The following is a 22,966-nucleotide window of genomic DNA, read 5'->3' as shown; positions in this document are numbered from 1 at the left end:
CAGAAGATTCCAAAAACTTTGCTTATTGTTGCATTAGCTCCTTTCATCCTTACCCAAAGTATCTTAACTTTTTCATGGGCTGCAAGAAAGGGGGCTTCCTTATCAACGTGAAACTGCAACCTCGGCTCATTAAAGGCTGATAGATGTCCTTTTGTCACCCAAGAACATGAGGCTTGAAATATACTCAAGATTACCGCTCCAGGGCTAATACTTTATCAAGTTTATCCAGAAATGGGACAACCTGTCCCTAACACCCTCCCACTGCATCACATTCATAACCTTTGTAAAATCGTTGTTAAACTACATATCATTTTTAGAACACTGTCTCTATTCCAAGATTTATACATCTACAGCTGTTCCCATTATAAGACCATACGATGCACCCACCTGGTAAACCTGCTTTAGCCCAGCTGCTGGTTAATCTTACAGCATTAACTTTGGGTGACATATAAAATTTCAGGTGTTGTGTACCAGGTGACTTGTGTTCACTGCAAGGCTTTTCATATAGAGATGATCATCACAAAACTCCAAAATAAATAAATATCAACAAAACAATCAATTTTTGAAAATATAATGTAACTGTATAGCTAAAAAATCTACTTACGAAGTGGCGGCAGGAGAATACACTTGTAAAAGATATTATATATGCAAGATTTTGGAGCCTGTGACACCTCCTTCCGGCACAAGGGTTGAAAGGGAAAGAAGAGGGGAGAAGGAAGAGGACTGGTAAGGTTTAGGAAAAGAGGTAGAGTTAGAAAAAATTACCCAGAACACTGGGTTACGGGAGAATTACTGTCCAGTAATACCTTTTATATGTGTAATACCTGTCATATGTGTGTTCTCCTGCCACTGATTGGTGAGTAGATTTTTTTGTGTGGCTAGGACCTCCCATTGGGTAGACCAGTCGCCTGGTGCAAGTCTTTTGAGTTGACACCACATTGGTGACTTTCGCATCAATGGGAATGAGATGAGGGTTTTATTTTATTTTATTTATACATCAAGTTTCGTAGGACCAAATTGAGGAGCAAATCTCCAAGGTCATGGAATGTGTCAGTACATGAAATTACAACATAAAAGTAATAACAGATAAAAATAAAATGTTTATGAACCCAAAAAAAGTCAATCCGTAAGTTTAAGTAAACGCATTCACCAGTACAACAAGAATCAGCTTAATTTGTCAAGGAACTCATCAACAGAATAGAAGGAGTGACCCATGAGAAAACTCTTCAGTTTCGATTTGAAAACACATGGATTACTGCTAAGATTTTTGAATTCAAGTGGTAGCTTATTGAAAATGGATGCAGCAGTATACTCCACACCTTTCTGCACAAGAGTTAAAGAAGTCCGATCCAAATGCAGGTTTGATTTCTGCCACGTATTAACTCAGTGAAAGTTGCTTATTCTTGGGAATAACCTAACATTCTTAACAAGAAATGACAGTAGGGAATATTATTGAGAGGCCAATGTCAAAATACTCAGACTCGTGAACAGTGGTCGACAAGAGGTTTGTGAACTTACACCACTTATTGCCTGAACTGTCCGTTTCTGAGCCAAAAATATCCTTTTAAAATGGGAAGAGCTACCCCAAAATATAATACTGAATGAAAATAAGCAAAGTAGACTAATTTTCATGTCAAATGATCACTCAGGATGATGATGACAACACAACAACCAGTCCCTGAGTGGAGAAATTCTCCCATCCAGCCGGGAATCAAACCCAGGCCCCTTAGCATGGCATTCTGTTGCGCTGGCCACTCAGCTATCGAGGTGGACCATGTGTAAAGAGACATATGAGCTGCCTACATTGGGAATGGCAAGTAACCATTTGGTTTGCTTACTGTTTGGTGTAACTAAGAGTCTTTAATATCTTCTTCATCTCACAAGCCAATTGGACTTACGACCTAAGTTCATGAGCCAGTTGGATACTTCAGCCTAGCATCAGTTTCCCTGAATTTCAGAGATGGAAATTTGCACTTTCACACATCCTCATGCCCTGATTCCTCATTAAACTTAATCTCTACTAGTTTACCCCTCCCCCTCCACACACACACACACACACACACACACACACATACACATACACTCTCTCTCTCTCTCTCTCTCTCTCTCTCTCTCTCTCTCCCTCTCTCCCTCCGCCTCTCTCCCCCCCCCCCCTCTCTCTCTCACCAAAAAGGTAAAATGTTATACACATGTAAAGAAATACAAAGAGACCCAAAATTATCTGGACAGAATGGGAAGTGCAACTCCCAGTGCTGCTGACAGAAGCACATAGAATAGAATGCAACTATCTTACTTAGCTTATGTAGCAGTAATATCATTTTTAAAGGAGGAAAGTTGAAAAGATGGACAAGGCACTCAGATGGTAAGCTAAAAGGGATCCACTTTTTTGTATTCTGCTGGCGACAACAACAACAAAGAAACACTGGTGCTACATTGAGACAGTATTGTTGGATCACTTTCTCAACCACATTACCCATACAGAATAAATATGAAGTGTGTTCAAAAAGTAAGATGACTTTATACTTTTATGAAAAAATATTTATTTATTCATCAATATTCATGTTGTTCCCTTCAAAGTAATTCCCCTCATACACAATTGTCCCCTTCAAAGTAATCCCCCTCAGATACAATACACTTGTGCCAACGCTTCTTCCAATCGTCAAAGCACTTTTCATAAGTACTTTTTGGTACTGTCTTGAGTACTTCTAGTGATTCAGTCTTTATTTCCATAATCATTGAAAATCTTTGTACTTTCATAGGTCTCTTCAGTTTTGGGAACAGGAAAAAGTTGCAGAGGGCCAAAGCGAGTGAATATGGTGGCAGAGGAATGATTGCCGTGTTGTTTTTGGCCAAAAAATCTCTCACAAGCAACAATGAATGAGCAGGTGCACTGTTTTGATGCAAAAGCCGTGAATTGCTTTTCCACAATTCTGGATGTTTACTGTGTGTTGCTTCTCACAAACAGCACATAATGTCAAGGTAATACTCCTTATTGACCCTATAACCTTGAGACAAAAATTCATGATGCTCTACGCCAAGGTAATTGAAACAGCAGTGAGCAATAGTTTGACATTTGATTGAACTTGATGTGCTTTTTTCAGTCTTGGCTCTTCGGCATGTTTCCATTGGGACGATTGGAGTTTTGTTTCGATATCATAACTGTAAACCCATGTTTTGTCACCAGTTATGACCCTTTTGAAAAAATCAGGATCATCATTGATGTCATTCAAGAGTGCACCTGAGTGTTGCTCATGCAATGGTTCTTCTGATAAAATTTGAGAAGTTTTGGAACAAACATTGCTGACACATATGTCATGCTGAAAACATCTGAAAAAATTGCATGACAAGAGCCGCTGATATGCCAACATCATCAGCAACTTCTCTTACAGTAATTCGACAATTTTCTAAAACAATTTTCTTCACACCTTCGACGTTATCATCTGTTGTTGATGTGCTGGCGCGTCACAAGTGATGTTCGTCATTGGTATCTTCTCGGCAATCTTGGAAGAGCTTGTACCACTTTTAAACATTTTTTTTTACTTGGAGCAGACTCACTGTATGCCACTCTCATCATTTTTCACACAAAATTTGTTGCAAATTCTTTGCTCCATTTTTTATAATAGTGGAAAATTGCCGAGCACACTAAAACATGTCTAACCTTTCTATCTGTCAAAATCAAATGAGGTATGCTGTACATTTGAAACTGTGAATATGTGTTTGGGACACATGTACCAACATAACAAAAAAAAAAGATTGATAATCGAATGTACGTGAGACGCTCAGCTTAACCCACAGGACAGGACAGGTAGTTTAAATTGTGGAAAAGAGCCAAAATAAGAGACTGTCAGTTACACTCGAACATACAACTTTATTATTTGATCAAACATTACAAGAGCCCCCCCCCCCCCCCCCCCAAAAAAAAAAAAAATGTTTTTTTAAACACACAGCTTTGATCTTTGGGACTTAATTACTGGCTGAAAGCTACTTTAATTTAAAAATGACTGAAGGCCAATAACTTAAAACACAAGCATAATCAGAAATTTAAAAGGCAAGCCTTATCTTAAAACAGTTCTTTAGTTAGGCTGAAGGCCCAAAGAATCAGACACTTCAAGAGCAAACAAATTAAATTCAAATCGGCTGAAGGCCTAACACTTAAAACCCCATAACATTAATATTTTTTTAAGTACCAAAGGCCTTATGTGAAACAGTTCTTTAATTTAGGCTGAAGGCCTTAAGAGCAAAACAACTCAGTCTCAAAATCGGCTAAAGGCCCAACACTTAAAACTCAACAACATTAAAACCTTTACAATGCCAAAGGTCTTACATGAAACAGTTCTTTAAATTAGGCTGAAGGCCTCAAGAATCTTATGCCTTAATGGCAAAACAACCTTAATTTAAAAAAAATAATAATAATAAAGGGGGGCATTATACCCAAGGGCGCTCAGATGTTCGAGGGTCAGCCTGGAATTCTAACACTCATGCTTGCTTAAGTGAGACAGGCAGTCGAGCCAACCATTCACGATCCACCAACAACCCAACGCACCAACAGGATAACTTCCACCTCACCCGAACAGGACACAACAGGGCGTTCAACGGAACAATGTAGAAGATATTGGTGCCCACAACCAATCATACAAGGAGCTGTCAAACTACACACCATGCTGGACAGCAACAACACGATGAGGAAACTACACTGCCTGAAATTTACGTCAACGGCCAGGGCAGGTAACCGGAACGTTAATGGCCACAAGGCAGAAAATTTCGCTGGTGCACTTCAATTCAAATAACCAAATACAGTGAAACTCCACTGGAAGGTGGCTAGAATTTTCCAAGTTGAAAACCACGTTGTTGCTCACAGGAATATCCCAACAGCCGACAACGCACTCCAAACGACACAATGTGAATAGTCTTGACTTGCTGGTAGATTAAATCAAAACTCAACTTTCGTGTCCAGGGTCAGTGAGCCACGGACCTTGTAGCAGTGGGAACAGCCCCACACACTCTGACACTGTGCAGAGACCGCCAGTGGCCCCGGCCAAACTACGTCCCGTGGAACATTCCTCGCTGCTCCACACCAACCGACTGACTGGTTGCACACTGCCCATCCAGAAACTATAAGCAGCAGTCAAAAATAGTCCAAGGTGTGAATATCGATACACACCGCTGCTACCACCTGCGGAAGGAGATGATAAGAGCATAATTGCAATAATGGCTGGAGGCTAACACATAAGCACAATGAAGGATTAATCCAGTGCCTAGCCCCGGCTCAACCTCTCCCCCTCAAACTTAACACAGGAAGGGGGCAATTCAACCCCTGAACTACCTGAACTTATCTTGGCTAAGGTGAACCCGATATTGCTTACCTGAACTGTTCTCCTTGATCAGCAGATTTACCGGGCCTAAAATATGCATGAGAGTGCAAGGCCCCAGAAAACGAGGAGTAAATTTACTAAGATTCCTGCCACGCACCTGCCTCCCCAGGAAATTGCGGACATAAACTTGATCCCCTGGTCTGCCCTTAAAGGTTTCTCGATTGTGATTATAACACTCAGCTTGTTTATTATAGGCTCTGAGTATATTACTCCTGGCCCGGGTCCAGTTTTCCTTGATAACACAGGGACTAATATTGGCTGGAATAAGATCTTGAATTTCCCACAAGTTTGAAAGAGGGGAATTAACTGGATAGGAAAGGATAAAGGAGGCAGGCATAGCTTGCAAGGCTTCGTGACTGCCGGTATAAAAGGCAAAACTAAGCCAGGGAAGACTGGAGTCCCATTTACTAGGGGTTTTCTGATGATAAATAATCATCATGGACTTAAGATTTTGGTTAACTCACTCCGTGAAAGACCTCTGGGGATAATATGGGGTGGTAGTGATGTGTCTGACACCGTTATGAAAACAGAAGGCCTTGAAAGGTGCAGAAAGAAAAGCACTAACAAGCTGCTTCAGTGGGCCAAAAATACTGAAAATATTAGTTAAATGATAAATAGTGGTGGCAGCAGTAACGTTATGGTTCGGGAGGAGCCAAGTAAATCTGGAGAACGCATTGATAATAACTAGTACATATTGATGACTCTCCTTAGTACAAGGTAAAGGTCCTAAATAATCAATATAGAGTTTGTGCATAGGTCATGACTCTCGTTCAGAACTCAGCAAACACTGTTGAAGAGCATTCTTGGGTTTGGCTACATTACACATGCAGCATTGGGATATCATCTCTCTCACATCCCGGTCCATGGAGGGCCAAGTTAAATGCTCCTTGATTTTTTCGAGAGTCTTATAAGTACCCAAGTGGCCACCGACCAATGAATCATGAAAATAAAGAAAAACCGGGCGCGCCAAAGTTACAGGCAAACAGATCTACACACCTTGCTGGACAGCAACAACACGATGAGGAAACTTCACTGCCTGAAATTTACGTCAACGGCCAGGGCAGGTAACTGGAACATTAACGGCCACAAGGCAGAAGATTCTGCTTGTGCACTTCAATTCAAATAACCAAATACAGTGAAACTCCTCTGGAAGGTGGCTAGAATTTTCCAACTTGAAAACCACGTTGTTGCTCACAGGAATATCCCAACAGCCGACAACGCACTCCAAACAACACAATGTGAACAGTCTTGACTTGCTGGTAGATTAAATCAAAACTCAACTTTCGTGTCCAGGGTCGGTGAGCCACGGATCTCGTAGCAATGGGAATAGCTTCACGCACTCTGACACCACATAGAGATCACCAGCGGCCCTGGCCAAAGTACGTCCTGCAGAGAATTCCTCGCTGCTCCACACCAACCGACTGACTGGTCACACACCACCCTGCTAGAAACTTTAAGCGCCAGTCAAAGATAGTCCAAGGTGTGAATATTGATATACACTGCTGCTGCCACCTGCGGAAGGAGAGGATAACAGCATAATCATGATAACGGTGGGAGACTAAACACATAATTGCAATGAATTTTTAATTCAGTGCTTAGCATGAGCCAGCCACGGCTCAGTACGTTGCCCTTGTAATATGGAAAGTCACCTTACTTTTTGAACAGCCCTTGTGTATTATTAAACCACTACAAGCTGCGGTAAGAGCTAATTATTGCTCTAAATTAGAGAGACCATGAATGTTTTCTAGGTGAATCTCACTTCATACGGTAGGAAAATATAGATCACTACTTACCGTAAAGAAGAAGTTACAGACAGGCGCGATTAAAAGACACTTGCGTAAAGCTTTCGGCCCAGCCTTCATCAGCAAACGAGAAACACACGCCATTCACAAACACAAGTAAGCATATCTCATGCCCACATGACTGCCGACTCTAGCAGCTCGGGCCAGACTGTAACTATCGTGTGTGACGCAAGCAGCAATCTGGAGCAGGCGGTGAAGTGGAAGGGATAGTAGTGTATGGATGGAGGGATGGAGAGGGAGAGAGGAACATAGTCTGGAGACATGTGCAGGAACTAGAATGCCACCAGGTGCAGGATCAGGAGACTATTGGGCAGGGAGATGGGGAAAAAAGGAGTGGAAAAGTGTGAAATGTGGGGAAGGATGGACAGGTGTGTTGGCAGACGGCAGCAAACAGAGATGGTGGGAGACAAGAATGAGATGATAGGACAAGGGATGGAAACTTTTGGGTGGAGGGTGTAGCGACAGTATGTTACCATAGGCTGAGGCTGGGATAATTATGGGAGTGGAGAATATGTTGTAAGGGTAACTCCCATCTGTGCAGTTCAGAAAAGCTCATGGTTGAGGGAGGATTCAGATGGCTCAGATAATGAAGCAGCCATGGAATTCAAGCAAGTTGTGTTTAACTGTATGTTGTGCTGCAGAGCTGTCTACTTTGCTCTTGGCCACAGTTTGGCAGTGACTGTTCATCCTCTTGGACAGCTGGTTACTAGTCATACCAGTATCAAAAGCTGTGCAATGATTGCAGCATAGCTGGTAAATGACATGGCTGCTTTCACAGGTAATGTGGCGCTTGATGGGGTAGGATAAACCTGTGACAGGACAAGAATACGAAGTGCTTCATGGTGGATTGGACAGGTCTTGCACCTGGGTCTTCCACAGGGCTTCGATTATCTGTCATCATGCCCTGAAGTGAGGGACATCCTACCTGAGATCCTTCCCACACCTACTCAAGTTGTGTTCCATCTCCACTCACCCAGTACTTCCTATTCCAGTCCTGTCACAGGTTTATCCTACCCTATCAGTGGCTGGGCCATATGTGAAAGGGGACATGTTATTTATCAGGTCTGCTGTAATCATTGTACAGCTTTTTACATTGGTGTGACCATCAACCAGCTGACCCTGAGGATGAATGGCCACTGCCAAACTGTGGCCAAGAGCGAAGTAGACCACCCTGTGGCACAACATGCAGCTGAACATAACGTGCTTTATTTCAATGTCTGCTTCATAACCTGAGCCATTTGGATCCTCCCCGCCACCAACAGCTTTTCTGAACTGCACAGTCAGGAGTTTTCCTTACAACAGGTTCCCCTTTCCCGTAATTATGCCAGCCTCAAACTACAGTAACATAATGTGATCACACACCCCCTTTCCAACAGTTTCCACCCCGACTCTCATATCGTCTCCTTTGTATTCTTGTCTCCTACCCTCTTTGTTTGCTGCCCTCTGCCAGTGCACCCACCCATCTTTCCCCACCCTCTTTCCTTTTTTGCCCCTTTTTTCCCCACCTCTCTGCCCCACAACCTCCTGATACTGTGCTTGTTTGCATTCTAGTCCCTGCTCACTGTTCCCGACAGCGTTCCTCTCTCCCACCACTGTACATTACGATGCCCTTTCCCCTTCACCTCCCCTTTCACATTCCCCTTACTCTTCTGTGCTACCTCTAGACTGCTGGTTGCATCCCACATGATAGGTTCATTCTAGCCCAAGCTTCCAGACTTGGCATCGTGTATGCATGAAGTATGCTTGCTTGTGTGTATGAATGGTGTGTGTTTCTCTTTTGCTGATGAAGGCTGTGGCCGAAAGCCTTATGTAACTGTCTTTTAATTGTGCCTGTCTGCAGTTTAACATGTATTCTTTACGGTAACTAGCAATTTATGTTTTTCCAACATTGTTGACATTCCTAGTTGGAGTTTCCATTGTTTAATTTTATACTGTTTTAGTCCCAATTCACAGATCCATTAGTGTGCCAATGTCACACAGTACTGCAGCTACTGTTCGTAAAATATGTTACTTTAAAATACAGAAGCCAGCAAATGTGACTTTCTGAAGACAAAATTGTCTTCTATCATCAACACACCCTTGATGCTGCACTTAAACAAATTACAAGACACCTAGAATGCTGAAGCTTCATTCAGTGTAACAATTACTATTGCTTCGCCGATGTTCCTATTTCCTTAATAGCTCATGAAGTGAACATCTAAGATACACAGTCTCCTTATTATACACCCAAAATTGTTCTCTTCTCAGTCAGTACCAACTAGTTGTATGTTTTGATATGATGTTGCAGTGTGTGTGTTTGTGTTTGTGGCGGCTTCATGTAATATATAATACAGTTTTTATGCCTGTAATGTGGTTATATTACTCTGAAAGTGTAACAGCATTTTCTTTTTTACAGCATTTACAGCTTTCATATTTCATAATGAAATGAGGAAAATACAGGATGGAAGAATGACAATATTACGAAAAGGATAGTTGCTACTCGCCAAATAGCAGAGATGCTGAGTGGCAAATAGGCACAACAATAAGCTTTCGGCCAAAAAAGCCTTCATCGGAACTGGACAAATCACACACACACACACACACACACACACACAAATGCAGCTAACACACACATGACCACAGTCTCCGGCTGCCGAATATGGCCTCAGCAGCTGAAAGATTATTTGTATGGCAGTCTTTTTGTTGCACTTATTTGCCAGTCGGCATCTGTGCTATATAGTGAGTAGCAACTATCTTTCTCATAATATTGTCAATATTTCATAATGATCCTTTCCTCGTGGTCCATATTTATGTGAGTGTATATTTGTGTAGTGAGCTACTAAAGTATCGTAGTTTTTGCTTGTGCAGATCACTGTTTTTGTGTAGTATGAAACAGATTTCATTGGTGCACTAAAGGCAGGATTTTTTTATTGTAAATACATTGTGGACAGGAAAGAGCAGAACAGAAAGTTTTTGTATTTTAGTACTATCACTAGATAGGCTTCGACATAGTAGCAGAATCTATTATAATGAATTTTAAATTATTATGTAACAGCATTTTTATTCTTTGATGCTAAAGTGTGTAGTTTGAATTCAGTTCATTGTCCTGTTCGTAGCTTCCCTACCCAGTGACTGTTGGTTTTGAAAATAATGAAATTCAGACATTGAGTATGTTATAAAATTTTAGTGCAAATGGTGATACATTTCTTTGTTAAAAGTGCTGCATTTTTTGAATTTTTTCTGAATAACAGATTCTCAGATGCATGGAAAACATGCAAACTGTTGAACACCAAGGAATCGTGGACACGTTTAGGAGAAGCAGCTCTGAAAAATCTTGAAGTAGAATTTGGTAAGTTGTGTATACAATAATTTATACATTAGGCATAATGAATTGAGTGAAGGATAGTTTAGTTTAATTATTTGCATACTCCGTGGATCATAATTGTGACTTCATGTTCTGTTTTACAATTATTGTATAATATACCCTTTCTCAGTGAAAAATATGTCATCATTCTGACTGTTTTTGCAATTGTCTCAAGTTATCTTCCCACCTCTTTTTTTAATATAATGATTTATACTTAACTATCTTCTCTTCTCTCTCTCTCTCTCTCTCTCTCTCTGAAGTGATGATAGATACTATATAGAAAGAAATATTGAATAATTATTCATGAATGCAGCGAAAAACTGTTTGTAGTTTGTAAGGTAAATTTAGATGTAAATTTCAAACATTTTAACACAATAGGGAGAAAGTTGTATAAAGAAGAAAGGTATACCTGGGGACACAGTAATGAGACTTCTGTGGGGTGACAACCTGGTTGCATGCTGTGGGACAGAAAATTGTGGTTGGAGGATGAGGTGTTGACGAATATGTGTGGACATCTAGGCACAGACGTAGAAGGGTAAGATTTGCCCTATTGATGGACAGCAGGTTAATGAGCTCTAAATTTGTAGGGCAGAAATGTATAAAGCTGAGCAAAAATCTTTGTTATTAGACCTGTCTTGGCTTGGGAAACAGAAGACTGAGGCTATAGTTCTCCAGTGCAGTCCAAAAGCATGTAATATTTTTGGTGTGAAATGAAAACATCTTGCAGAAGCCTGTTCAAGGAACTGGTGATACAGACTACTGCTTCCTTAAAGAAATTTGCCAGAAAGTGTTTCTGTTTCAAGCCAATAGCTCATGAAATCAGTCCTAGAAATAGGAATAATCTACACAAATATTGAAAGTCATGTACTTTGGTCCATTTTTTCAGGAACATACATTTTCAATAACCTACCAGTAGCCGTGTAGAGTTTATCTACTAATAAAGTTTTATTTGAGAGAAGCCTAAAGGATATATTGGTGGTCAGCTCAATCTACTCCATTGTCAATTTTATTAAGAAAACTAGCTGATTTGTGGATTCAGGATGGGCCAGAAGTCATGAAGTCGTCATAACTGCTTTCAAATTGCACAGTTTTTGTTCATTGAATGCTGCTGAATTTTGCTGTGGTCAACCTTCCATCCTTCCTCTGTCAGAATCTGAAACGAAAGACCAGAGAAAAGACTAATTAAAAAAGTTATTCATAGTTACCAGCCCTTTGTGTCTTTTGAACAACCCTGTATTATTAACCATCAAATTATGTGATTGTTATATAAAATATGACTTCTCCACGTTGTCAGAGCAGTAGTCAATATAAATAAGTGTTGTAACTTGATTTTCTTTTTGATGTTTCGTGCCCACTATAGTTTCGGAATTATCATTTGCACCATCAATGTATTGTATATTTGCATGTTTTATAACAAGTTGATTATTACCTCTTAAATAAAAATTATGCTTAAGATATTTTATCTTACACCACACTTATGAGGACTATTTCACGAAGAATTTGTGGCAGGGATTTAGCTTACCTATTTTGTAATTACGTGTTATTTATTTTGTTTTATGACTTGTTCTACATCCTTGAGGAACTCCTCAGAATGGATCCATAAACCAAAAGTACATCTCATCAAGTCATATCAAATCAATCTTCCTTTGATTAGAGGTCAATACAGACAATATAATATTTATCGTTTTTCTAGCTGTGTGATTGCTGACAGTCACCTATAGTCAGAATATCAGTTTTTATTTCTCCAGAAGCAATGGTGTGGCCTCATTCCTTGTTCTCTCCCAAATGATTCAGATCTTAAACTGAGCTGTGACAGTTGTATATTTGTAACATTCTGCATTCAGATTTGTGATTTTGACTGTTGTTAATTATATATGTCAGCATATTTATCTACATCATTGTTTGTGGAGAAGGGACATTGGATCACACTTAATTTTCTAGTTCTGTATTTTTGTTGAGAAAGAGAACCAATATAGTGTTCATGCTAAAAGTTAACATTTTATGCTTTTATGAATTTATAAATATTTATTCAAATATATGTGGGACAATAATCCCAACAACAAATATTGCATGAGCACTATATGAAAATTTTATCTTTGCAGCCATTCAAGTGTATCAAGAAATTGATGATGCAGGAATGGTTTGGGCCCTTGAGAATATCCAAGATGAGGAAGACAGGCGACTATTAACTGGTCATATGGCAGTATTCTTAAAGAACTTCGATAAGGCTCAGGTTGTATTATTAAATGTGTACATGACATTGTTTTTAAAAATGTGGACTTACTTTTATAACTGCAAGTGCAAATTACCTTACAGGAACAAAAGCTCTAAGGGAATTGATGAAAGAAAATAGACAAAATGGAAAAATAATTTTCCTTAGTTTTGACTTGTAGATAGGCACAAAGAAAAAGACTGCTAAAATGTTAAGTTTTCAGACAAAATGCTTCTTCCAAAGTAGATAACACACACATTCACACAAACATAACTCTCACACACACGGCCACTGTCTAAGGGTGCTGGGGCGTGACTGTGATTATGTCTGAATGAGCAGCAATGTGCTGGAGTGGGTGGTGAGGGTAAATGGAGACATGGGACAGGGAGGGGGTGGAATAGCAGGGTAGGGGAGGGAGGAAGATGCTGTGCTGCCTGTGGGAGCATGCAGTGACATGGTGGGGACAGGATAGGACTGCTAGGGGCAGTGTTGAGAGATCATGCTGAGCGCCATGGAGGAATATTTGGGGGGGGGGGGGGGGGAGGTAGACAGGAGAGGAGAGAAATAGAGAAGGGGAAAAGACAGGTATGTGTGTTAGTGGAATAGGAGGTGTGTCTGGGCAAGGAAGGGATATGTAGTAGAGGATAGGGAGTAGCAAAGAGTGAGGCCAGAGACAAACGAAGATTGACAAAGGATTTGTTGTAGGGAGTGTTCCCACCTGCACAGTTCAGAAAGGCTGGTGTTGGTAGGAAGAATCCAGACAGTGAAACAGTCATTAAAGTGAAGCACATTGTGTTGGGAGGCATGTTCAGCAACTGGGTGGTCCGGCTGTCTCTTGGTCAAAGTTTGGCAGTGGCCATAGCTGTGGACAGATGGCTAGTTACTTTTCATGCCCCGGTAGAAAGTGGCATAGTGGTTGCAGCTTAATTGGTAAATCAAGTGGCTGCTTTCATAGGTGGACCTCCATTTGGTGGAGGAGTGGGAGAGGCTTGCAACAGGACTGGAGCAGATGGTAATGGGGGATGTGTGGGACATGTCTTGCATCTAGTTCTATTGCAGGGGTATGAGCCATGCAACAAAGGTTTGGGAGTGGGGGTTGAGTAGGGTGGGACAAGGATATTGCATAGGTTCAGTGGGTGGTGGGATACCATTGTGGGAAGGGTGGGGAGGATATTCCTCATTTCAGGGTACGATGTGTTGTAGTTCAAACCCTAATGGAGAATGTGATCAGTTGCTCCAGTCCTATGCGGTACTGAGTCAAGAGAGGAAGACTACTTTGTGGCCTGACAGTGGGTATATGGGGAGTGGTAAGTGACTGGAGAGAGAAGGCGTGGTAGATCTGTTTTTGGAAAAGGTATGGAGGTTACAGAGTGTATACGACCTGGGACAACTGGGAAATCCGGGAAAAGCCCAGGAATTTTTTCATCGGGGAGAAAACCGGGAAAACGCGGGAATTTTTCAGAATTCCATTGTTTTAGCTTTCAGTTAAATTTTTGTAATTTCAACTGGTAAGAATTGATTGTCTAGCAAAGAATGTTACTGTATCTTGCTACTGGAAAATGATACTGCAGAAATAAAATATGAATGAGAGGGGAAAAAAATAAAATTTAAGTGGCAAAGGAAATGCGCCATTTACAACAACAAAACATTGTCCACGCACAAGCGTCTGCAAACAGCAAAAATATGTCAAAGGCCTTAGGGCGAAGACTATGTAATACTTTGTAACAATAAACTGCTTTCTATGAGCATGACGTCACAACTGTATACATTAAGCTCGTTTGACTAGTTGCCAACGGGTTCATGCACATGTGCAGTAGACTCTCTTATGAGCAGTACTTTCTCCCGCTTCCCACTACTTGAAGTGTGGCTGTTAGCTGTACAGGCAGTAGCAGCAAGCAGCCAGATGCTAATGAGAAAAATGTTTCTTGCGCGCCCTAGCTGCCAGATTCGCGCATGCGCAAAGTTGTCCGAGTTGTGGTGGGGCTGGGATTAGTCTCCACATGATCCCTGTGTTAAGTGATTTCTCTGTTTCCTCTTCATTTACAGCTCCCACATCAAATGAAAACAAAACAGATTTCTGTGCCCAGGAGCTATCAAGTGAATTCAAATACATTCACATAATTATGGAGGGCAAAAATATGTTATTGGTTTCAGTTTTCTGATTTTATTTTATTTCCAAGTTATTATCAGTTAATGATTAATTGCCTTGCAGAACAATGAAGCTATTTTTGTCAGTTTGCTAAAGAAATGTGGCTTTATTCATCGTTCCACTGAGGCAATCAATTTATTTGAAACGAAGTGTTTCATTCCATGGTATTGGCTAGTTCCAACTGTTCGCTGAATTTCAAGTGCTCATTTTCATCTTCTGCCATGTATGGCATTATGCCATAATAAAGAACCAAGTACGTGATAGTACAGTACTGGTACTCTAAGAAAATTTACATTCCAAAAACCACACTGAAAAGCTTAATATTGGATGGGACCTACTTCATTGGAAAGAAATACTGTGCACTTCAAGCCAAATTATGCATTTTAGTATGGTTTATGAAATCCGATGCTCTTGGAGTATCCTTTGATGTCCTGTTTCTTTTATGGCATAATGTAAGCTCTCTTAATGCTTTATACATACGAACATGCGGGCTTCCTACACCATTGCAGCTGCGGATGTGCAATAATGCCTGTTTTCTGGCACTCAATAGCACCTGCTAAATAGAACAGTCTCGGGATAGTATTGCGAACGGGGGTTCGAAAAGCGTTATTTTCAAAGTAAATTTCTTTTTTACTTTAGTCCTCACCCCCCTGAATCACGGACCTTGCTGATGGTGGGGAGGCTTGCGTGTCTCAGTGGTACAGATAGCCATACCGTAGGTGCAACCACAACAGAAGGGTATCTGTTGAGAGGCCAGACAAATATGTGGTTCCTGAAAGGGGGCAGCAGTCTTTTCAGTAGTTGCAGGGGCAACAGTCTGGATGATGGGCTGACCTGGTCTTGTAACACTAACCAAAACGGCCTTGCTGTGCTGGTACTGTGAATGACTGAAAGCAAGGGGAAACGACAGCTGTAACTTTACCCGAGGGCATGCAGCTTTACTGTATGGTTAAATGATGATGACGTCCTCTTGGGTAAAATATTCCTGAGGTAAAATAGTCCCCCATTCGGATCTCCAGGCGGGGACTACTCAGGAGGACGTCATTATCAGGAGAAAGAAAACTGACGTTATATGGATCGGAATGTGGGATGTCAGATCCCTTAATTGGGCAGGTAGGTTAGAAAATTTAAAAAGGGAAATGGATAGGTTAAAGTTAGATATAGTGGGAATTAGTGAGGTTTGGTGGAAGGAGGAACAAGACTTCTGGTCAGGTGAGTACAGGATTATAAATACAAAATCAGTTAGGGGTAATGCAGGAGTAGGTTTAATATTGTTTGTTGTTGTGGTCTTCAGTCCTGAGACTGGTTTGATGCAGCTCTCCATGCTACTCTATCCTGTGCAAGCTTCTTCATCTCCCAGTACCTACTGCAACCTACATCCTTCTGAATCTGCTTAGTGTATGCATCTCTTGGTCTCCCCCTACGATTTTTACCCTCCACGCTGCCCTCCAATACTAAATTGGTGATCCCTTGATGCCTCAGAACATGTCCTACCAACCGATCCCTTCTTCTGGTCAAGTTGTGCCACAAACTCCTCTTCTCCCCAATCCTATTCAGTACCTCCTCATTAGTTATGTGATCTACCCATCTAATCTTCAGCATTCTTCTGTAGCACCACATTTCGAAAGCTTCTATTCTCTTCTTGTCCAAACTATTTATCGTCCATGTTTCACTTCCATACATGGCTACACTCCATACAAATACTTTCAGAAAAGACTTCCTGACACTTAAATCTATACTCGATGTTAACAAATTTCTCTTCTTCAGAAACGCTTTCCTTGCCATTGCCAGTCTACATTTTATGTCCTCTCTACTTCGTCCATCATCAGTTATTTTGCTCCCCAAATAGCAAAACTCCTTTACTACTTTAAGTGTCTCATTTCCTAATCTAATACCTTCAACATCACCCGACTTAATTCGACTACATTCCATTATCCTCGTTTTGCTTTTGTTGATGTTCATCTTATACCCTCCTTTCAAGACACTGTCCATTCCGTTCAACTGCTCTTCCAAGTCCTTTGCTGTCTCTGACAGAATTACAATGTCATCGGCGAACCTCAAAGTTTTTATTTCTTCTCCATGGATTTTAATACCTACTCCGAATTTTTCTTTTGTTTCCTTTACTGCTTGCTCAATATACAGATTGAATAACATCGGGGAGAGGCTACAACCCTGTCTTACTCCCTTCCCAACCACTGCTTCCCTTTCGTGCCCCTCAACTCTTATAACCGCCATCTGGTTTCTGTACAAATTGTAAATAGCCTTTCGCTCCCTGTATTTTACCCCTGCCACCTTTAGAATTTGAAAGAGAGTATTCCAGTCAACATTGTCAAAAGCTTTCTCTAAGTCTACAAATGCTAGAAACGTAGGTTTGCCTTTCCTTAATCTTTCTTCTAAGATAAGTCGTAGGGTCAGTATTGCCTCACGTGTTCCAGTATTTCTACGGAATCCAAACAGATCTTCCCCGAGGTCGGCTTCTACTAGTTTTTCCATTCGTCTGTAAAGAATTCGTGTTAGTATTTTGCAGCTGTGGCTTATTAAACTGATTGTCCGGTAATTCTCACATCTGTCAACACCTGCTTTCTTTGGAATTGGAATTATTATATTCTTCTTGAAGTCTGAGGGTATTTCGCCTGTTTCATACATCTTGCTTACCAGATGGTAGAGTTTCGTCAGGGCTGGCTCTCCCAAAGCCGTCAGTAGTTCCAATGGAATGTTGTCTACTCCGTGGGCCTTGTTTCGACTCAGGTCTTTCAGTGCTCTGTCAAATTCTTCACGCAGTATCGTATCTCCCATTTCATCTTCATCTACATCCTCTTCCATTTCCATAATATTGTCCTCAAGTACATGGCCCTTGTATAGACCCTCTATATACTCCTTCCACCTTTCTGCTTTCCCTTCTTTGCTTAGAACTGGGTTTCCATCTGAGCTCTTGATGTTCATACAAGTGGTTCTCTTATCTCCAAAGGTCTCTTTAATTTTCCTGTAGGCAGTATCTATCTTACCCCTAGTGAGATAAGCCTCTACATCCTTACATTTGTCCTCTAGCCATCCCTGCTTAGCCATTTTGCACTTCCTGTTGATCTCATTTTTGAGACGTTTGTATTCCTTTTTGCCTGCTTCATTTACTGCATTTTTATATTTTCTCCTTTCATCAATTAAATTCAATATTTCTTCTGTTACCCAAGGATTTCTACTAGCCCTCGTCTTTTTACCTACTTGATCCTCTGCTGCCTTCACTACTTCATCCCTCAAAGCTACCCATTCTTCTTCTACTGTATTTCTTTCCCCCATTCCCGTCAATTGTTCCCTTATGCTCTCCCTGAAACTCTGTACAACCTCTGGTTCTTTCAGTTTATCCAGGTCCCATCTCCTTAAATTCCCACCTTTTTGCAGTTTCTTCAGTTTTAATCTACAGGTCATAACCAATAGATTGTGGTCAGAGTCCACATCTGCCCCTGGAAATGTCTTACAATTTAAAACCTGGTTCCTAAATCTCTGTCTTACCATTATATAATCTATCTGATACCTTTTAGTATCTCCAGGGTTCTTCCATGTATACAACCTTCTATCATGATTCTTAAACCAAGTATTAGCTATGATTAAGTTGTGCTCTGTGCAAAATTCTACCAGGCGGCTTCCTCTTTCATTTCTTAGCCCCAATCCATATTCACCTACTACGTTTCCTTCTCTCCCTTTCCCTACACTCGAATTCCAGTCACCCATGACTATTAAATTTTCGTCTCCCTTCACTATCTGAATAATTTCTTTTATTTCATCATACATTTCTTCAATTTCTTCGTCATCTGCAGAGCTAGTTGGCATATAAACTTGTACTACTGTAGTAGGTGTGGGCTTCGTATCTATCTTGGCCACAATAATGCGTTCACTAAGCTGTTTGTAGTAGCTTACCCGCGTTCCTATTTTCCTATTCATTATTAAACCTACTCCTGCATTACCCCTATTTGACTTTGTGTTTATAACCCTGTAATCACCTGACCAGAAGTCTTGTTCCTCCTGCCACCGAACTTCACTAATTCCCACTATATCTAACTTTAACCTATCCATTTCCCTTTTCAAATTTTCTAACCTACCTGCCCGATTAAGGGACCTGACATTCCACGTTCCGATCCGTAGAACGCCAGTTTTCTTTCTCCTGATAACGACATCCTCTTGAGTAGTCCCCGCCCGGAGATCCGAATGGGGGACTATTTTACCTCCGGAATATTTTACCCAAGAGGATGCCATCATCATATAATCATACAGTAAAGCTGCATGCCCTCGGGAAAAATTACGGCCGTAGTTTCCCCTTGCTTTCAGCCGTTCGCAGTACCAGCACAGCAAGGCCGTGTTGGTTATTGTTACAAGGCCAGATCAGTCAATCATCCAGACTGTTGCCCTTGCAACTACTGAAAAGGCTGCTGCCCCTCTTCAGGAACCACACGTTTGTCTGGCCTCTCAACAGATACCCCTCCGTTGTGGTTGTACCTACGGTACGGCTATCTGTATCGCTGAGGCACGCAAGCCTCCCCACCAACGGCAAGGTCCATGGCTCATGGGGGGGGGTTTAATAATGAATAGGAAAATAGGAGTGCAGGTGAGCTACTACAAACAGCATAGTGAACACATTATTGTTGCCAAGATAGACATGAAGCCCATGCCTACTACAGTAGTACAAGTTTATATGCCAACTAGTTCCACAGATGACGAGGATATTGATGAAATGTATGATGAGATAAAAGAAATTATTCAGATAGTGAAGGGAGATGAAAATTTAATAGCCATGAGTGACTGGAATTCGATAGTAGGAAAAGGTAGAGAAGGAAACATAGTAAGTAAATATGGAATGGGGGTAAGGAATGAAAGGGGAAGCCACCTGGTAGAATTTTGCACAGAGCATAACTTAATCATAGCTAACACTTGGTTCAAGAATCATGAAAGAAGTTTGTATACATGGAAGAGGCCTGGAGATACTGGAAGGTTTCAGATAGATTATATAATGCTAAGACAGAGATTTAGGAACCATGTTTTAAATTGTAAGACATTTCCAGGGGCAGATGTGATCTCTGACCACAATCTATTGGTTACAAACTGTGGATTAAAACTGAAGAAACAGGAAAAAGCCAGGAATTTAAGGAGATGGGACCTGGATAAACTGACAGAACCAGAGGTTGTCGAGTGCTTCAGGGAGAGTATTAGGGAACGATTGACAAGAATGGGGGAAAGAAATACAGTAGAAGAAGAATGGGTAGCTTTGAGGGATGAAATAATGAAGGCAGCAGAGGATCAAGTAGGTAAAAAGATGAGGGCTAGTAGAAATCCTTGGGTAACAGAAGAGGTATTGAATTTAACTGATGAAAGGAGAAAATATAAAAATGCTGCAAATTAAGCAGGCAAAATGGAATATAAACATCTCAAAAATGAGATCGACAGGAAGTGCAAAATGGTTAAGCAGGGATGGCTAGGAAATAAATGTAAGGATGTTGAGGCATATCTCACTAGGGGTAAGATAGATACTGCCTACAGGAAAATTAAAGAGGCCTTTGGAGAAAAGAGAATCACCTGTATGATTATCAAGAGATCTGATGGAAACCCAGTTCTAACCAAAGAAGGGAAAGCAGAAAGGTGGAAGGAGTATATAGAGGGTCTATACAAGGGCAATCTTCTTGAGGACAGTATTATGGAAATGGAAGAGATGAAGATGAAATGGGAGATATGATAGTGCGTGAAGAGTTTGACAGAGCACTGAAAGACCGAAGTCGAAACAAGGCCCCAGAAGTAGACAACATTCTATTAGAACTACTGACAGCCTTGGGAGAGCCAGTCCTGACAAAACTCTACCATCTAGTGAGCAAGATGTATGAGACAGGTGAAATACCCTCAGACTTCAAGAAGAATATAATAATTCCAATCCCAAAGAAAGCGGGTGTTGACAGATGTGAAAATTACCGAACTATCAGTTTAATAAGCCACGGCTGCAAAATACTAACGCAAATTCCTTGCAGACTAATAGAAAAACTGGTAGAAGTTGTGACCTTGGGGAAGATCAGTTTGGATTCCGTAGAAAAACTGGAACACGTAAGGCAATACTGACCCTACGAATTATCTTGGACGATAGATTAAGGAAAGGCAAAACTATGTTTCTAGCATTTGTAGACTTAGAGAAAGCTTTTGATAATGTTGACTGGAGTGCTCTCTTTCAAATTCTAAAGGTGGCAGGGGTAAAATACAGATAGCGAAAGGCTGTTTACAATTTGTACAGAAAGCAGATGGCAGTTATAAGAGTCGAGGGACATGAAAGGGAAGCAATGGTTGGAAAGGGAGTGAGACAGGGTTGTAGCCTCTCCCCGATGTTGTTCAATCTGTATATTGAGCAAGCAGTAAAGGAAACAAAGAAAAATTCAGAGTAGAAATTAAAATCCATTGAGAAGAAATAAAAACTTTGAGGTTCGCCGTTGACATTGTAATTCTGTCAGAGACAGCAAAAGACCTGGAAGAGCAGTTGAATGGAATGGACAGTGTCTTGAAAGGAGGGTATAAGATGAACATCAACAAAAGCAAAACAAGGATAATGGAATTTAGTCGAATTAAATCAGGTGATGCTGAGGAAATTAGATTAGGAAATGAGACATGTAAAGTAGTAAATGAGTTTTGCTGTTTGGGGAGCAAAATAACTGATGATGGTCGAAGTAGAGAGGATATAAAATGTAAACTGACAATGGCAAGGAAAGCGTTTCTGAAGAAGAGAAATTTGGTAATATCAAGTATAGATTTAAGTGTCAGGAAGTCTGTTCTCAGAGTATTTGTATGGAGTGTAGGCATGTATGGAAGTGAAACTTGGACGATAAATAGTTTGGACAAGAAGAGAATAGAAGCTTTCGAAAAGTGGTGCTACAGAAGAATGCTGAAGATTAGATGGGTTGATCACATAACTAATGATGAGGTATTGAATAGAATTGAGGGGGAAGAGAAATTAGCGGCACAACTTGACTAGAAGAAGGGATCGGTTGGTAGGACATGTTCTTAGGCATCAAGGGACCACCAATTTAGTATTGGAAGTCAGTGTGGAGGGTAAAAATCCTGCATCAAACCAGTCTCTGGACTGAAGACCATAACAACAACATTTATGTTAGTGTGAAAAGTGGGATGCATTTCATATATCATAGAGCTATTAAAACTGAACACTTTGAGGACAATCCACTTACAAGAATTTTGAGCACAGAAGACCAGACATTTATGTCATTTTTTTTAAATTTACTGGAACATTTGTGTGATGTATGTTGAAGTATAACACATGCAAAAAAAGATCAATAGTACATGAGACAGCTTAGCTTCTCTTGTAGCTATGCTATGTATATTAACTTTTCCTCTTTGACTATAACACATGCCCCATGCTCTGTGTATCTGCTGTCATTGGCTGATGAGATCACGTGGCATGAGATAAAACTGGCATACAAAAGAACATCGCAAACTCGATTTAAACACTCTGGAAACTTAAGTCCTGTCTTTGGTGCAATTTGAATTTATAGTTTTGTAATACGAAAATAAGCAGCGTATCAGTTTCTGCACATCAGAGGCCTTTCCAAAACTTCTCCCCTTTCTTTTTATCAAAAGTCTTTCCAAAAATTCTCTCCCCCATTTTTTTACCCCCCCCCCTCCCCTCCCTGGAAGTTCTACACCAGTGTATAAAACATTAACCATTCAAAGGATTGATAAGTTTTACAGTTCTGAGGGAAACATCTACAGAAAACCTACTGTCACTTAGCACGGAAAAAGTGTATTTTTGTCCGGGAAGAAGTATATTTTTTAAATGGGACATCTGGGAAAAATCCAGGATTTTTTTTCCTTGTCTGTGTATACACCCTGAGGTTAATTTCACTCTGTGAAGGTCTCAGTGAGGCAGTGATGAGAATGGTGCAGGGTGATAAAGGAACAAGAACTCTCAATGTGTGGTATAAGTAAAAAGCTCTTAAATGTATTTTTATGTAATAGATAATAACAAGCTTGCCCCAAAACATGAAAATGGACAATACGCTGATGGGTTGGTGCATATGATAATTCTTAAGCTATTTTAACCATGCATCATCA

General features: G+C 40.6%; 1 protein-coding gene across 3 annotated transcripts in view; it reads left to right on the top strand.

Annotated features, from left to right (window-relative positions):
- LOC126253477 (WD repeat-containing protein 19) overlaps positions 1-22,966 on the top strand; it is a 328,532-nt gene that overhangs the window by 181,266 nt on the left and 124,300 nt on the right. For all 3 annotated transcript variants that reach the window (XM_049954835.1, XM_049954834.1, XM_049954836.1), the window contains 2 exons: positions 10,405-10,502; positions 12,620-12,750. In XM_049954835.1, the coding sequence (XP_049810792.1) occupies positions 10,405-10,502; positions 12,620-12,750 (229 nt within the window). The remainder of the gene's footprint in view (positions 1-10,404; positions 10,503-12,619; positions 12,751-22,966) is intronic.

The sequence above is a fragment of the Schistocerca nitens genome, chromosome 4 (genome assembly GCF_023898315.1).
Source record: "Schistocerca nitens isolate TAMUIC-IGC-003100 chromosome 4, iqSchNite1.1, whole genome shotgun sequence".
NCBI classification, from domain to species: Eukaryota; Metazoa; Arthropoda; class Insecta; order Orthoptera; family Acrididae; genus Schistocerca; species Schistocerca nitens.
The sequence above is the reverse complement of the archived record's forward strand: the minus strand, read 5'-3'. Positions and strand labels throughout refer to the sequence as shown.